This window comes from Pleurodeles waltl, chromosome 5 (genome assembly GCF_031143425.1).
Source record: "Pleurodeles waltl isolate 20211129_DDA chromosome 5, aPleWal1.hap1.20221129, whole genome shotgun sequence".
Classification (NCBI taxonomy): domain Eukaryota; kingdom Metazoa; phylum Chordata; class Amphibia; order Caudata; family Salamandridae; genus Pleurodeles; species Pleurodeles waltl.
The window spans coordinates 1,042,913,766-1,042,929,666 of NC_090444.1; the positions used below are offsets into that span (position 1 = coordinate 1,042,913,766).

At 43.9% G+C, this 15,901-nt stretch overlaps 1 protein-coding gene across 3 annotated transcripts in view; it reads left to right on the top strand.

Annotated features, from left to right (window-relative positions):
• EPM2A (EPM2A glucan phosphatase, laforin) overlaps positions 1–15,901 on the top strand; it is a 514,940-nt gene that overhangs the window by 402,526 nt on the left and 96,513 nt on the right. For all 3 annotated transcript variants that reach the window (XM_069235243.1, XM_069235244.1, XM_069235245.1), the window contains one exon: positions 12,249–12,490. In XM_069235243.1, coding sequence (XP_069091344.1) covers positions 12,249–12,490 — 242 coding nt within the window. The remainder of the gene's footprint in view (positions 1–12,248; positions 12,491–15,901) is intronic.

Sequence of the window (15,901 nt, forward strand, 5' to 3'; positions counted from 1 at the left end):
TTATATATGTGCTCTGGGAATCTGATTGACATAGCTCAAGGCACCACTCTAGCCATGGATCCACAGTATATTATTTTTGTTAAAAAAAGGTATAACAGATTTTTTCACAGCCGAGGTTTAGGGGAACATGCAGGCCCTGCACCTATGCCCTCCGCACCATATGGCCAAAGTTCATGTGAAATGTTTTATTTTTGTACAGGGACATAGGTCTCCTGCACAAGAAAACATACCAGACCTGCAATAATGAGAACATGATTGTATACAGGGTGGTTAACGTTCTCATTAATTATTGATATGATTTTATTTCTAATGCATATACCCAAGTAATTTGTTTGCCCTACATATTGTAAAGTTTACGGTCTATGCAGTGGATCACATAAACAACAGAAGGTGATCATTATATCCATTTGTAAGCATTAATGTACATTTTATTTATATATTAATAGAACACACACAAACTTGAGCGAGCATCTTGGTGCTGAAATGTACAGATAGCTAGCTGAAAATACTGAACCAAAATGAGAGCACCCAGAAGCAGGCTAGCAAAACAGTAAAGTTATGAGATATTTCATGGACAATAAATAATTATGGATTTTTGGAGTTGGAGGGTGTCCCAGATTTCGAATACACAAGACAGTAGTCAAAAAGCAAAGTGAAGGTTTCTTCAGTACCCTTATTTGACAAGTCTATCTTTCAAGGAAGAAGCTTAATTTCCACTGTAACCTTTGTGTGCATCGATCTAGCAATATTAAGGTGGATTCGCTTTTTTCACAGGCAACCACTGAAGTTGTTTCAATGCCTGTGAGACATTTCTTGATCCTCCAAAGTTTGTATAGATACTTTCAGGAAGACCCTGATACAGACTGTAACAGAACTTGATCTTGGAAAACACACTTGAAAAGATGACCGTAGAAAGTGCAGATCTGTGTACCAAAGACAAGATTTTTCTTAGAGTCTGACAACGGGTGAAGGAGATGAACTCACTGACGGTTCAAATGATAGCTTTCCGTCCTGTAAAATGTATTTTGCCATAGTTTCTACCTTGAGAACACCTTATAAACTGTGGACGGTTATAAATTATTTTTTTGTTTGATGCATCTTTGAAAATTACAGCAACGTGTTTATGGATTTATTACAGCTTGTTTTATGTCATCTGACAGAAAGACCTCAGCAATTTGAAGCAATGACCAGAGACATTTGAAAAGTATTCAATAACTTTTCTGAATTGAGCAATTTGGGTAATGTTTTAATGTTGTTTATGAAGTTTGATGCGGAAGCATGCTACTCTCTCCCAAAAGGGATTCTGTTGCAGAAGATACAATAATGTGGAATTCACCCCGACTTTAGAGGAGATAACATTTGAAAGCTTACAACTAGAGATGTGTAGGATACTTCAAGATCTCCTGGATATAGGACTAGTTGAATCTTTCCTAATGGCAAACAAATGTTAAATATTTAGAACCAAGGCACAGGGTCTAGCAGGGTGAGAGTTAAAAGGGGTGATTAGAGACCTCGCAGATTTCGAATGGTTTCTACAGTCTTCCAAAGTGTTAAAGGAATTACGCTCTATAATCTATATATTAGTGAAATAATACGATATTAGGACCAGAGCAAGGATCATCTGCGGGGTTATCAGAAATGACGTGGCTGGCAAAAAACCTATTATTAAAGATATATGGAGAAAAAAAGATGGCCTGGCTGGGGGTATTCTTCTTTAGTGAATAACGCAATGATTGGTATTTTCGGAGTACTTGGAGGCAAATTACAAGGTTTTGTATGTATGGTGCTACCCATAGTCAGATTTGAGAAATTGAACTCTTCTGAATTGTGCTCCAGGGGGTGTGGGCTACTGAAACACAAGCTGCATATCTAATGACATCCCAGGAATCTTAGAACTCTAAATCAAATTGCTAAGGCACTAAATAAGGTTTTCAGTGTGTATATAATAATGTACCCCAAGAAAATATTAATGAGTGCTAGGGACTCAACTAAGTGTCACGTTGTAGGTACTCCTCAGACTCGGTGTGATGCAAATAAGGTCCACCTCCCGACGCCACCAAGTCACCGATAAAAACCACGGTGTATTGGAGTCATCAGGTGAGGGAAGGAAGGGGAAGGAACAGCAGGGACGGGATAACTGTAAAGAAAAAATACACAGTGTTAAATATCACATTGCCTATCTACTCTCATAAAGTCTCACTAAAATACCCACGACCGTCCCTGCCCATAACTCAGGCGGGCAGAACTAGTCCAACGCCTGTCTATTCTCCACCTAAATCATCGATGGATGCCCAGGCCGACTACGAACACCACTAGTCACTTAAGGGTTTTTCAAAACCCGATGTTTATGCAAATTAATCCTGTAGCTAGGTTGCAACAAAAAAGAGAAAAAAAATATATAATAAGGAAAAGAACTTGTCCCGCACTTCTTCTTTTGATTCAATTAAAACATTGAGCCTCTAAGTAATGTCACGCACTTGAAGAAGTCACCCCTTCCCTAATTCATAGAATAAGATAAACGGACAAATGTTCCTGGCTGTTTGACTTCTGCAAACAGTACGTCTTGATCCTGAGTTGCCACGAAGAAAACAAAAGGTTCTGTCCTGAACTACCACCATTCATGTTTCACGAGGATCTCTAATTTTTGTGCACCATCTCTGAGGTACACCAAATGTCGGATCACTAGATCCAAAACCATACCGGAAGGCGAAAGCCTCCGGCAAGAAACCGGCTCGCCTCTTACCACCGGTTCCAAATCTCGAAGGGAGGCAGCTCGTATCTCCAGCTGCCTTAAAATGCTGATCTCCGTGAGGGTTCCGGATGCCTTCAGTTCGTCGTTGCGGACGTGGTGACTTCCCCCATGGGAACGCCGTCCACCCTGCCCTCGTTGTGCCTCCGACGGGGAATGAGGAAAGAATAACGCGCAACCGCTTCCGGGAAGTGCCGGAGTTATGCGGTCTTCCCGCGTGAAGCGTCATGGGATATGTAGTCCCTAAGGACTACAAAATCCCGATCGGCCAGGTAGGCGCCTGTTACCCCCTGACAGTACGCCCCCCTCCAACGCGCCTCCTAGGGCCAGGTTTAGTGGGATGGCGAGCATGAAACCGTTGCACCGCCCTAGGGGCATGGATATTGCCCTCCGGCTCCCATGAATCCTCCTCGGCAGTGTACCCTTTCCATGAAACCAAGTACCATAACTTACCCCCTCTCCGCTTGGAATCTAACACACTGCGCACCTCATACTCCAGCTGCCCATCTCTAACCACCGGAGGTACCGCCCGTTGGGCCGTTGAAAGAGCTGGTTTCAAAAGGCTGCAGTGAAACACCGGATGGATCCTTAAGGAAGCAGGTAAGTTAAGACGGTAAGCCACAGGGTTTACCTGGCGTGATACCACATAGGGACCAATGTAACGAGGATGAAAGACGCTACGTATCTTGAAGCGTATATACTTGGTGGAAAGCCACACTCGATCCCCTGGTTGATACACCGGCGCCTCACGCCGATGCTCATCACCCCATTTCTTATACTGTTCCTTGGCCTTCTCCAGATTGAATCGTATCTTTTTGTGCATGGATTGGAGGTTCTTAATCATAGCATGGACCGTAGGTTGATCCGTGACATTCCGAGGTATGATTAAAGGTAACATCTCCGCGTGGAATCCCGTGTTAGCACGGAAAGGAGACTCCTTTATCGAGCTATGCCAAGCATTGTTGTATGATAGTTCGGCCAGCCACAGCAACGCTACCCAAGATTCCTGGGCGTCCTTTGCATAGCATCTCAGATATTTCTTCAGGGTTTGGTTGAGGCGTTCCGTCTGGCCATCGGTTTGTGGGTGGAAACTGGTGGATAGGGCGGATTCAATGCGCAGAACCTTGCACCACATGCGCCAAAACCTAGCGACGAACTGGGGGCCTCTGTCCGAAATAATGGTTCTTGGTAGGCCATGTAACCGCACCACTTGCGACAGAATTAGATGGGCGGTTTGGCTTGCTGTAGGTAGGTTTCTGCAAGGGAGAAAGTGACCCATCTTGGTAAGACTATCGATTACCACCATGATAGCGTTGTACCCCTGATCCATTGGTAATCCCACCACAAAATCCACACTGATGGTTTGCCAGGGTTTCTCCGGAGTGGGCAAAGGCATCAACTTGCCCTGGCTCTTTGCGTTTTCTCCCTTGGCTCGAGCACATATCTCACACCGAGCCACCCATGTCGCAACGTCTTTAGCCCAACCTTCCCACCGGAAATGTCGCTGAACTATTTGCGCGGTTTTGGTGTATCCTGGATGACCAGCCGTTACTGCATCATGACACCACTTGAGGGCTTGTACTCGGAGTTCATGTGTTGGTAAATATAAACGATTACCTTGCAACGGTATTCCATGCTTAAGGGTACGGTCCTGACTTACTTCGGCCCATTTCTTCCATTGAGCAGCAGACTTATGCTTCGAAACCTTTTCTAGGAAATGGGAGACATGAAGGGCACAAATCACTCTTTCAGGTTGGATGATTGCTTCATCAGGTCTTGAAGCGATTTCTTTCACATCCTCTTGTCGAGACAGTGAATCTGCCTTGCGATTATCAACCCCAGGACGGAAGGTGACTACAAACTCATATTCTGAAAAAAACAGCATCCACCTCATTTGTCGCTGGGTAAGCTGCCTAGCCTCCTTCATATACTGAAGGTTTCGGTGATCAGTATATACCGTGACCGGGTGTTGGGCCCCCCACAGATAGTGTCGCCATTCCTGAAAAGCCTTTTTTATGGCTAGCAGTTCCTTTTCTGCTACCGTATAGTTGAGTTCCGCAGCGGATAGCTTCCTAGATAGAAATGCAACAGGATGAAGCTGTCCGGTGGTTTTGTTTCTTTGGGATAACACAGCCCCAATCGCTATGTCCGAGGCATCTGCTTCGACTATAAAAGGTACGTCTGGCTGTGGATGTTGAAGTATAGGTGCTGAGCAAAAGGCCTGTTTTAAAAAGCAAAAGGCCTTCTCTGCCTCCTCTGACCAAACAAAAGACACACCCTTTCTTAGCAACCTTGTTATAGGTGACACAATGTGGGAAAAATGACAAATGAATCTCCTGTAATAATTGGAGAACCCAAGGAAGCACTGCACGTCTCTCACACTAGTGGGTACTGGCCACCCTTGAACGGCCTGTATTTTCCTTGTCGACATGCCGAACCCTTCAGGGCTTAAATCCACTCCCAAGAACTCAACCTTCTGGACATGGAACTCGCATTTGCTCAGTTTGCAATAAAGACTGTGATGTCGCAATGTTTGAAGTACTAAGGAAACATGTTCAAGGTGGCGCTCCAAGGATGTAGAATACACCAGAATGTCATCTATATAAACGATCACGAAATGGTCTATGTATTCTTTGAGAACATCGTTCAGAAAATACTGGAAAGCCGCCGGGGCGTTACACAACCCGAACGGCATTACCAAGTACTCAAACAGGCCATAGCGAGTTTTGAACGCTGTCTTCCACTCATCCCCTTCGCGGATTCTGACCAGATGGTAAGCTTCCTTCAGGTCCAACCTTGTATATATTACTGCCTCTTTCACCTGTTCCAATAGCACAGGAATGAGGGGAAGAGGGTATCTATTCCTTATCGTGTTCTTGTTCAACATTCGATAATCGATGCAGGTTCTCAACTCTTTATTAGCCTTAGCTATGAAAAAGAGTGGGGAGGCTGCCGGAGAACAAGAGGGTCTAATGAACCCGATTTCCAGGAAGTGATCCAAATAATTTCTCAAATGCTTGGTTTCTGGGTTGGATAGAGCATATACCCTACAAGAAGGAAGGAGTGCTCCAGGAATCAGATCTATCTTGCAGTCATATATACGATGGGGTGGCAACGTCTCAGCCTGACCTTCGTCAAACAAATCCTTGAACTCGGCATACACAGAGGGTAATATCACTGCTTTCTCCACCACTGTGGCCAACTGTAGCCCTTGAGCCAATGCTAACGTGGGGGGATTGTCGCACAAGAAACAGACGCTCTCACACCTCAAGGACTGAAAACTAACCGTCTTGGTTTGCCAATTGATAACAGGATTGTGTATTCTTAACCAAGGCATCCCCAATATTATTTCATACTGAGGAGCCTCTATTATATCTAGCCTGATCCTTTCTTTATGGGCAGGAGATACCCCTTTAAAAACCAATTCAACGTCCTCAGTTTGTTCTGTAAGGGGTCCAGATTTCAGTGGTGTACCATCAACTGCCAGTACTATTTCGGGTTCCTTCCTGGGAATGCTAGGAAGTCCCAGTCTCTTAACCAAACCTGCATCTATGAAATTTCCCGTGGCTCCGGAGTCTATCATTGCCCTTACTGGATAGTTTCGATCTCGGGACCCCAGCTCTACTGCTAACAAGAGATGTGACGCCTTTTCCTCTTGTGGAGCAAGGGTTAAAGAAGTTAACCGTAACCCCGGTTGGAAATCTATAAGAGACAAATCCTCTTTCTCTGAAGTCTTCCCTGAAGTAACCGCTGCCTTTTGAGTGGGGAAGTAGGATAACCTTTTTTTTGGTTTTTGGGGACACTCTCTCACATAATGACCCTTCCTGCCACAGTACATGCACAACCCCTGTACCCTCCTGGTCTCCTTCTCGGTCTTTGACAGGGGTGCCCTAACGGCTCCCACTTCCATAGGTTCCCCACTCAAATCATTGGGATTAGAAACTGGTTGCCCCTCCTTTTCTGGAATGACAGGTCGCCGATCACCTGCTCTACGCTCAACTCTTCGTTCTGCTATTCTGTGATTCAATCTTAGAGTAAGATTCACAAGATCCGTACAAGTGGAAGGCTGCGGATCTATTTGAGCTAGTATGTCTTTCATGTCGTCTCGTAAGCCTTGATAATAGAGAGACATTCGCTTCTCCTCTGGCCACCCTGATTCCGCCACCAGTCTATTGAAGGTCGTAAGATAAGTGACCAGGTCAGATCTCCCCTGTCTCAGCTCCAATAATTCCCTATCAGCGCTAAAGGTGGTTGTTCTATGATCAAACACCCTCTCGAAGGCCGCCCGAAAGGCATTCCAATCCGCTAATAAGGGGTCATCGTTTCTGACTAACGGCACTGCCCAGTTAGCTGCGTCTCCAGAGAGATAAGAAATAGCGAACATTACCCGGGAAAGGTTAGAGGGAAAAGACGCAGGCTTACAAGAGAATTGAAGAGACAACTGGGTTAAAAAGGCCTGAACTCTCCTGGGGTCCCCTGAAAACCGTTCCGGACTGGCCAAAGGGATTGGAGGGGAGACGTTCACGGTTATCTGCGGTGTAGATGTTGAGGCATCGAAGGGATTCCTAGTAAGCCTTTCTACTTTTTCCCTTAGGGTCGCCGTCTCGGCCCTAGAATTAGCTAACTCTTGTTGCACCACCACCAACGCCTGTAATACGTCATCCATAGATGCCATTTTGCATTACACCGAGCGGGAGGAGTATTATTCGTGGGCGCGTTATTCTGTCACGTTGTAGGTACTCCTCAGACTCGGTGTGATGCAAATAAGGTCCACCTCCCGACGCCACCAAGTCACCGATAAAAACCACGGTGTATTGGAGTCATCAGGTGAGGGAAGGAAGGGGAAGGAACAGCAGGGACGGGATAACTGTAAAGAAAAAATACACAGTGTTAAATATCACATTGCCTATCTACTCTCATAAAGTCTCACTAAAATACCCACGACCGTCCCTGCCCATAACTCAGGCGGGCAGAACTAGTCCAACGCCTGTCTATTCTCCACCTAAATCATCGATGGATGCCCAGGCCGACTACGAACACCACTAGTCACTTAAGGGTTTTTCAAAACCCGATGTTTATGCAAATTAATCCTGTAGCTAGGTTGCAACAAAAAAGAGAAAAAAAATATATAATAAGGAAAAGAACTTGTCCCGCACTTCTTCTTTTGATTCAATTAAAACATTGAGCCTCTAAGTAATGTCACGCACTTGAAGAAGTCACCCCTTCCCTAATTCATAGAATAAGATAAACGGACAAATGTTCCCGGCTGTTTGACTTCTGCAAACAGTACGTCTTGATCCTGAGTTGCCACGAAGAAAACAAAAGGTTCTGTCCTGAACTACCACCATTCATGTTTCACGAGGATCTCTAATTTTTGTGCACCATCTCTGAGGTACACCAAATGTCGGATCACTAGATCCAAAACCATACCGGAAGGCGAAAGCCTCCGGCAAGAAACCGGCTCGCCTCTTACCACCGGTTCCAAATCTCGAAGGGAGGCAGCTCGTATCTCCAGCTGCCTTAAAATGCTGATCTCCGTGAGGGTTCCGGATGCCTTCAGTTCGTCGTTGCGGACGTGGTGACTTCCCCCATGGGAACGCCGTCCACCCTGCCCTCGTTGTGCCTCCGACGGGGAATGAGGAAAGAATAACGCGCAACCGCTTCCGGGAAGTGCCGGAGTTATGCGGTCTTCCCGCGCGAAGCGTCATGGGATATGTAGTCCCTAAGGACTACAAAATCCCGATCGGCCAGGTAGGCGCCTGTTACCCCCTGACACTAAGTTCCTCTGACATACTGGGATTCGCTCTCCTGACAGGCTTGAGAATCATTGCAGTTCAAATTATCTGTCTATTAAAGATGTGGGATATACTGGTTATAGATTCGGTAAGCAGTTCAAATAATATTAACACCATTTCCATTTGTACAACCCTTTAGTTAAAAAGTTAGAAAGGAAGCATCATGCCCCGCCAGGTTAGAGAAGCTGGGCCAACTTGGGCAGACAGGGCAGTAGGCATCGGCAAGTAGGCTGAGGCTATGGAAAATTGCAAGGAATAGTCAGAACAGTGTTTTCTAAAATTGTTTCATTAGTGGAAATTACCATGCTCAATGGGTTGAAGGTTAGTGAGGGCCAAAACTGGTGAGTATACTTTGTGATGGAAATGATAATATAAAATTGTTCAAAATCGAAAAGTCTTTGAACGGCCCTAAAGCCTATTACTTTTTGGTGTTCAACAATATGCATTACATTACCTTACCCATTCCTCTGACGTTTCTTTTTGCTGGATTCATACCTTACACTGTTCTTCCACAAATAATGCTAGCCTTCCCCCACCCCCCTCCCCAGACTCCCCCCAACCCCCACTTTCCTCTCCAAACCCCCCTCCATTCACACCCCTCCCTTCACACACGCACACACGCATACACACACCCATTTCCACATTCATCCACTCATGCATACATCCATTCACACACACATCCACAGACACTTCCATACATACACGAGGACACGCATTCACAGAACACAACTTACAAGCACTCACACATCCATACATGTACACACATACGACACGGAACAGACAGACACACATACACACACGCACGCACATTCACCCCACCCCACACACACACAACACCTCCCATCCCCTCCCCTGTCGGAGCACCCACTTACCTGTGTTTAGGGGGTCCTCCGGCAGGAGATGTGACGGGCGCTGCTGCCAGCAGCAGCATCAGCCAACAGAACACTGCCAGGCCGTATTATTTCTCAAAATACGGCTGACGGAGGTCTACTGGTGTGGCGCTGCTGCTGGCAGCACCACCACCTGACCGCCATCCGCCGGCATGGCCACAGCCAGATTTCCGCCATCCTTCTGGTGGAAATCCGGCTGTAGTCATGATATGGCGGGCGGCTGGTAGCCGCAGCGACGGTCTTTTGGCGGCAGGCGTTTTTTACCACCAATATCATAATGAGGGCCATAGTGTGATATTGTGCAGAATGAGGTACTGCATGTCACATTTCAGCTGCCTAAATAGGATGTACACGACAGGCTTTTCATGAGTACAGGTCATTCCTAGGATAAGAGTCACCTTCAGTCTTTTTCAATGGGAATCCTTTTTTCGCACTCTGGTGTGGTTTTTAAATCGTTAGGAATGATTTTACATTGAGTCAACTGATCATGGAAGAGCTGTATTTCATGTTGAAACATAAAATATGGTCCCCTTGGTAGGGGAGGGTGGGACATTAACATATTGCTTTGTCTAGCATCATTACTGGGTACTTTATTGCTGTTGAGTGATGATCGATCATTAATGTTCTTTGGAGACTCACAGGAACGTAGGAGACTCATTTTATGTTTGGCAGCTGGGGGGTGCAATCTTAAAGACTTATCATTTTAGACTTCTGATTTGTCATGGTGAAAGCTAGAGTAAGATGCGTTAATGTAATTAGCCACACTTAACTTAAATAAATGTACTACATATGTCAGTTATCAGCCCACGGTGAATCCACACGGATACTTTCGACCCCGAAGAGTGTATTGTTCTGAACATGTTTAACATTCCTTGCGTGGTTTTACCGTGCACACCTCAGCTACCCTCTTGAGAATTTCATTTGTACAGATTACGCCTGCTAGTCGGAGGTCTACAACTGACACATCCATGGTGTAGGATGTTTTCTCAAAGCTATTTCGTCTTTGGTGGCCTTTAAAGACTTCACCTGTTGGATTTGCGTATTATTATGTTTGTTATCAATGCCCCTCCTCCTCTGTGGCATTCCAAGTAAAGCAAAGATCCTTCATCTCACTTGTTCCTGCCTCCTTTCACCCTGCCACCATTGCTCAGAAAGGTCAATTTGTTGTTTCCACGCCTAATAAAAACGATAAGTACGTAAATAAACAAAATAAAAAATTACCACCTCGTCTTACTAAATGCAGCTGAAACAAGTTACTTTATTACAATCCGTTTGATGGCCGGTACAGGGTAATTATATAAAAAGCTTCTGATTTTATTGTATTTCTGCCAAAGAAATGTAAATAGAGTGTCACAAGGTTTGAGCCAAAGTGTCATATCCCTGTTAACCAGGCAATACAAATAGAATTGGAATCTCTGAAACATTATTTTTTTCACGTTGCGACGGAGTGTTTTAGAAGTGCTGTCAGACACCCAAAGCCTCTTCCTCATACATCTCTGAAGAACGCAGAGACACATTTAGTGTAACCTTCCATGAATTGTTACTAAAAGATTACAGAGCTGAAAGTTCTCGGATTTGAATGCAGCGGATATTTCAAAACATTAGTCCAAGATAAATGGTTGTTTGTCATTCGAACTCTAAATCAATATTTTGCTTTTGATTGGAAACGTAGCAGCATTTGTTTGCAGCTCTAATGTAAACAACAGAACACAGCACAAAGACATAAAAAAACACTACAAACCCCAACACAACAGTCAAACCAGCACTTTGAGCAACAACCACATTGCAGTAGAATAATAAGACTACGCAACAACGCCGCACAAAAACACAACAGCACAAAGAACAATACACTTCACCAAGAAAACAAAATGCAACTCAATAAATATGTGCAAACATTCTGGTCTCACATTACCACCTCCAACAATCTGCTTCCATAACATAGTGGTAAATCTGTTTGCTCCAAGCACTGCCTTACTTACCGTAAAGGACATTCATCAACACCAGTCAAAATAATGTGTGGTCTAGACCACTGTGTCCTAAGTACAAACTGGAAAGACTTGAACATTTCTAGCATCCTACGTTGTAGAACTTGTTAACCTGTCCACGTTACAGTTCAAACACCGAGAAACGTCCCACCTCGTAAAACGTTTGCACTCTTTATTGCGGGCCTTTAAAAAAGTTTTATGTGACTAGGAGGACTGTTAGAGCTTCTTTTATATTTGCAGATAATAAAATACAACGGATAAAACGTTCATTTCCACGAAAATGTGAAGGTAATTTAGGGGAGGTTTCCTTGCATCGCTCTGGTCATTCTTTAATTAGAGGAATTCTCTCTCGTAACCGTAGATCGTCTAGCCATGAGGATTCATTGATACACAGCATAAAGCTACACCTCATATTTCTGGCACACCTTGGGATATGCTCATATAGATTCGGGTTTGTGGCTTAGTTGCTTACCTTCCACTGGAAGTTCTGGGTTCTAATCAGAGATTTGCCAAAGGACCGTCGTGTGTGTATTTTTCTCTCCCTGTACCTCACATTGTAAATAAATGTAAATGTAGATGTCTAAGGGAGGGTCGCATAAAAAGTAACAGTATTATACCAACCACCTGCTTCCACTTTCCTGCTCAACACATTCTGGTTTCAACTGGACTCCCTAACAGAGAGTACCTCCCACAACTGCACTTGTAGCCATAACATGTTGGATGCTGCTTCTTAGAGCTAGGGTTGTGCTATATCAAAATGTTTATAAAATGTGGCTGTAGTGTTCAATGGTGAAATTAAAAGATACTCCTCTAACTTTTCTGTTGCTAGAATTCTACCAAACATCTGGCTGGGCAGTTGCCCTCGCCAACTGGAACATGTAACTGTGAAGTTGAAGCATGAACTAGGAGTAACAGCGGTGATGAACTTCCAGACCGACTGGGATATCATTCAGAACTCTTCGGGTTGCAACTACTATCCAGAGCCCATGAGCCCTGAAACCATGATGAAGCTTTATAGAGATGCTGGCATAGCATACATATGGATCCCTACACCAGACATGAGCACTGAAGGTATCTTTTGAATCCATTGAGTGTTTAAAAAGGTTTCCTTTTTTGCATGTGCGAGGCCCACAGTATACCTAGTAACATTGTTGAAGTAAAGAAGAAGCTCGGGAACAGCGTAGAGGGAATGTGAGGGCCGGGCGTAGGTGAGGAACAGCACACGAGGAGAGCAAGAAAACATATACACTCCCATTCAGGTCTCCAAGGAAAAGAAAAAGGTAGATCCCTGAATGAAGCAGTGGAAGGATGCAAGCCATCTAATTAGAAGTGTGGTAAAGAAGATATGATCCTGGGACAAACTTAAGAAGTGTATTGAAACCACAGAATATAATCAAAGCCAATAAGATTGACAGGAAAGCCTACAGATAATAAGCAATAGGATAATCCAATGCCTATTGTACATATTGCTATTGTACATAATAGGTCTTTCAAGACCTAAAAATGTGTGCAACTCCTCCTTGGAGGTAGGGTCATGCTATATCGAATGATACAGTGCGATGGTATTGTTGAATGAGAAAATTAACATGTACTTATACCATTTTTTCATTTGCTAGAATCCTAGGAAACAACCAGCAGGGCAGTCGCCCTCCTCCCTGGTATATGATTCTTGCGGTGTATGACAAGACACAGGATACTAAAGCAATCTCTATCTCTGGAGAGCATCTTTAAAAACCTGTGACATGGTACTAGTAAGTCATATTAAATGGTATTTTTATAGGGCAGGTCAATTTCAGAGAATAGATTTACAGAATTTCCCAGATGATATATCATTACGATTTTATAAATTTGGGTGGAAATAAGGAAGTTGAAGAGGTGAGTTTTGAGGAAGCTCTGTAAGTAAAGAAGAGTGATAGACATTCAGATGTGCAAAAGAAAAGAGTTGAATAATGAAATATCCTATGACTCAAAGGCATGGTTTCAGTTATTTTCTCTTCTGCACTTACGCACTTTTATTTGGAAAATAGATTTGCTGCTGATTTATGTGTCCTCATCTGAAATTCTGATTTTATTCATAAGGTTGCTGGGCTTGGAAAAATAGATGGCTTTGCAAGTGCTGCAGAACATTTTCAATGTGATGCATGACAGCTAGCGAAAGATATCAACTCACCTCCCCCATCCATAACATAACATGTGTGTGCTATTTCACCAAACGTATTTGATGACAATGCACATTTAGACTACATGTATGGAATCCTCAATCTACATGTGTCATCTAAGACAACTAGCAGACGCCCCTCAACCCATTTTCCAAAGACACTCAGGTGTGCAGTGCACATGGTATAAATACTTGAAGTGAATGAGATTGAGATTGGCCGAAATCACTAGGTCCCTTATGGACATCTTCATTTCTCTCCACTCATCCTCCTCCAGATTCATCCTGTCTTTATCCAGCATGAGTACAGTACAATAAAAAGATATGAGGTATTGCAGAGTGTGGTACACCTAAGTGATCTCTCTTAAGCAAAGCCTATCAGTGGTTTGTTTGGTCTCTGAAGGTCTAAATTCTCACAGGGCCACCATTCTAAACAGTGTGCCTCCAAGGCATGGCATAGCTGAAGGTATCTAAAAATCTGGTCCCATGGAGGTTGTATCTCGCATCCAGGTTCAGAAAGAATTTCATATGATTTCCTGCCGAGGTTGCCATGTCCTATGCCACAGGGATATCTCTCAGATCAAGCTACAGTATCTCCCGATCAAGTGCAAAGCCTGACACCAGTACTTCAGTGCCACAGCAGGGAAGGCTCGGGCATTGGGCAACTCCCCAGAAGATTATTATGCGCAGACAGGTCCCGTTCCAGGTTAAGCAGGGTCATCTCCATATCCATAATCTGGACTCCCTAATAGTATCCATTCATATTGGCCATAACAGGCCCTTCTTCATAAACTGATTGAATACATATGCCAAATGCCACATGAGCATTTTTCCTGCCTAAAGAAATAAGTGGGGATATTCTTTCACAGTGCAGAAAAAAACCTTCTAAATCATCATAGATGTAATTAAGAAGCATACTCATCATCCTGGGAACTGCTACCATTTTAAGCATAGCATCTCTGCTAAGCACAGATATCAGAAGTAAATTCCAGCCTTTTAGGTGTCTCTCAGTCACCTCTAAAGGTTCTATGATAAGATTGTACCTCAGTTTGCGTGTAGCGATGACATAAAGACCCAGGTACATAAAATTGTACTTTCAACTTCGAGCTGTATCTGCCAGTTTGCAGCCATTTCTTCCACGTGTACCAGGAAAATAATGCCCCAAAATACCCTTCAGCCTGACACATCCCCAAACATATTGAGGAACTCCATCAGCTTTGTGGACAGCACACAAAGAGAAGCATATCACCCATGTAATAGTATAATCCCTTATCACTGTCACTCCTCTACTCAAGGCCAAGTCTATCACTATGAACCAAGCCACCAAGGGTCCTATTACTAACAATGGCATAGAGAGTGGAAATTCTTGTTGAGTGCCCCGCTTAGTTTGAAAAAAAGAGAATAAAATGCAATTATCCTAAACCTAGGCATCTAGTTTGTTATAACGATGTTTACATAGTATAGAAATGGGGAATAAGACTCATCTTACTGAGGATTTGTAAAAGGCAATCTCATTCCAGAGAATTGAACACTTTTTCAAAGACCACAAACATTAGGGTGCTCAGTCCTGAAAGTTTGTGCGCTCATGCCAGTGTCACATGCCTGATGTTATGTCCTAGTAGCACGGCTTGGCATATATTCACACATTAAGACAATTGGATTTAGCAAAACTCTTGGCATCAACATTTATGAGTGAGATAGGATGAAAAGAGACACAGTGGTCCAGTGGTTGTACTGGTTTGGGTGTGATGTACTGGTTTGGGTGTGACAGCAATCATAGCAGACAGAAGTTCTTTTCTGCATGATCCATAAGTGTGGAATTGCCAGAGTGGCTGTCTTTAGAGAATTCTAGTGGAATGCATCCAGGATACGTTGTCTTCCTCATTTACGCAGAGGACTTGTGAAAGAGAGATCAAGAGCATCAAGTCTCAATCCCACATACAGATTTGTGGCACCTGGAGCTTCTAAATCATGTCCATTTCACTTCCAGATCAGCCCACAGTCGAGCTGCTTAAAGCTATGTGTAAAAGCAGCAAACATAGGTGCAGTGCCCTCAGTCTTGATTATCAAATCTCCAGACCAGTTATGGTTCCTCAAGACCACCCTGTAAGCCTCTTCCATGTGGCAAGCCATTAGAACAACATGCCCGCCTAGCCTCCAGATCCATAAGTAAACATCTTCAGAGTAGCCCAGTGCAAAAGGCCACTTCCATAGACCTCCTGCCTATGGAAAACCCATTTACAGTAAGTTGATTGAGTGTGGACCTATCTTGGGTAAATGAATTCTTCATACTGGGCAAGGAGCTTAGATTAGAATGAGGCAATCAG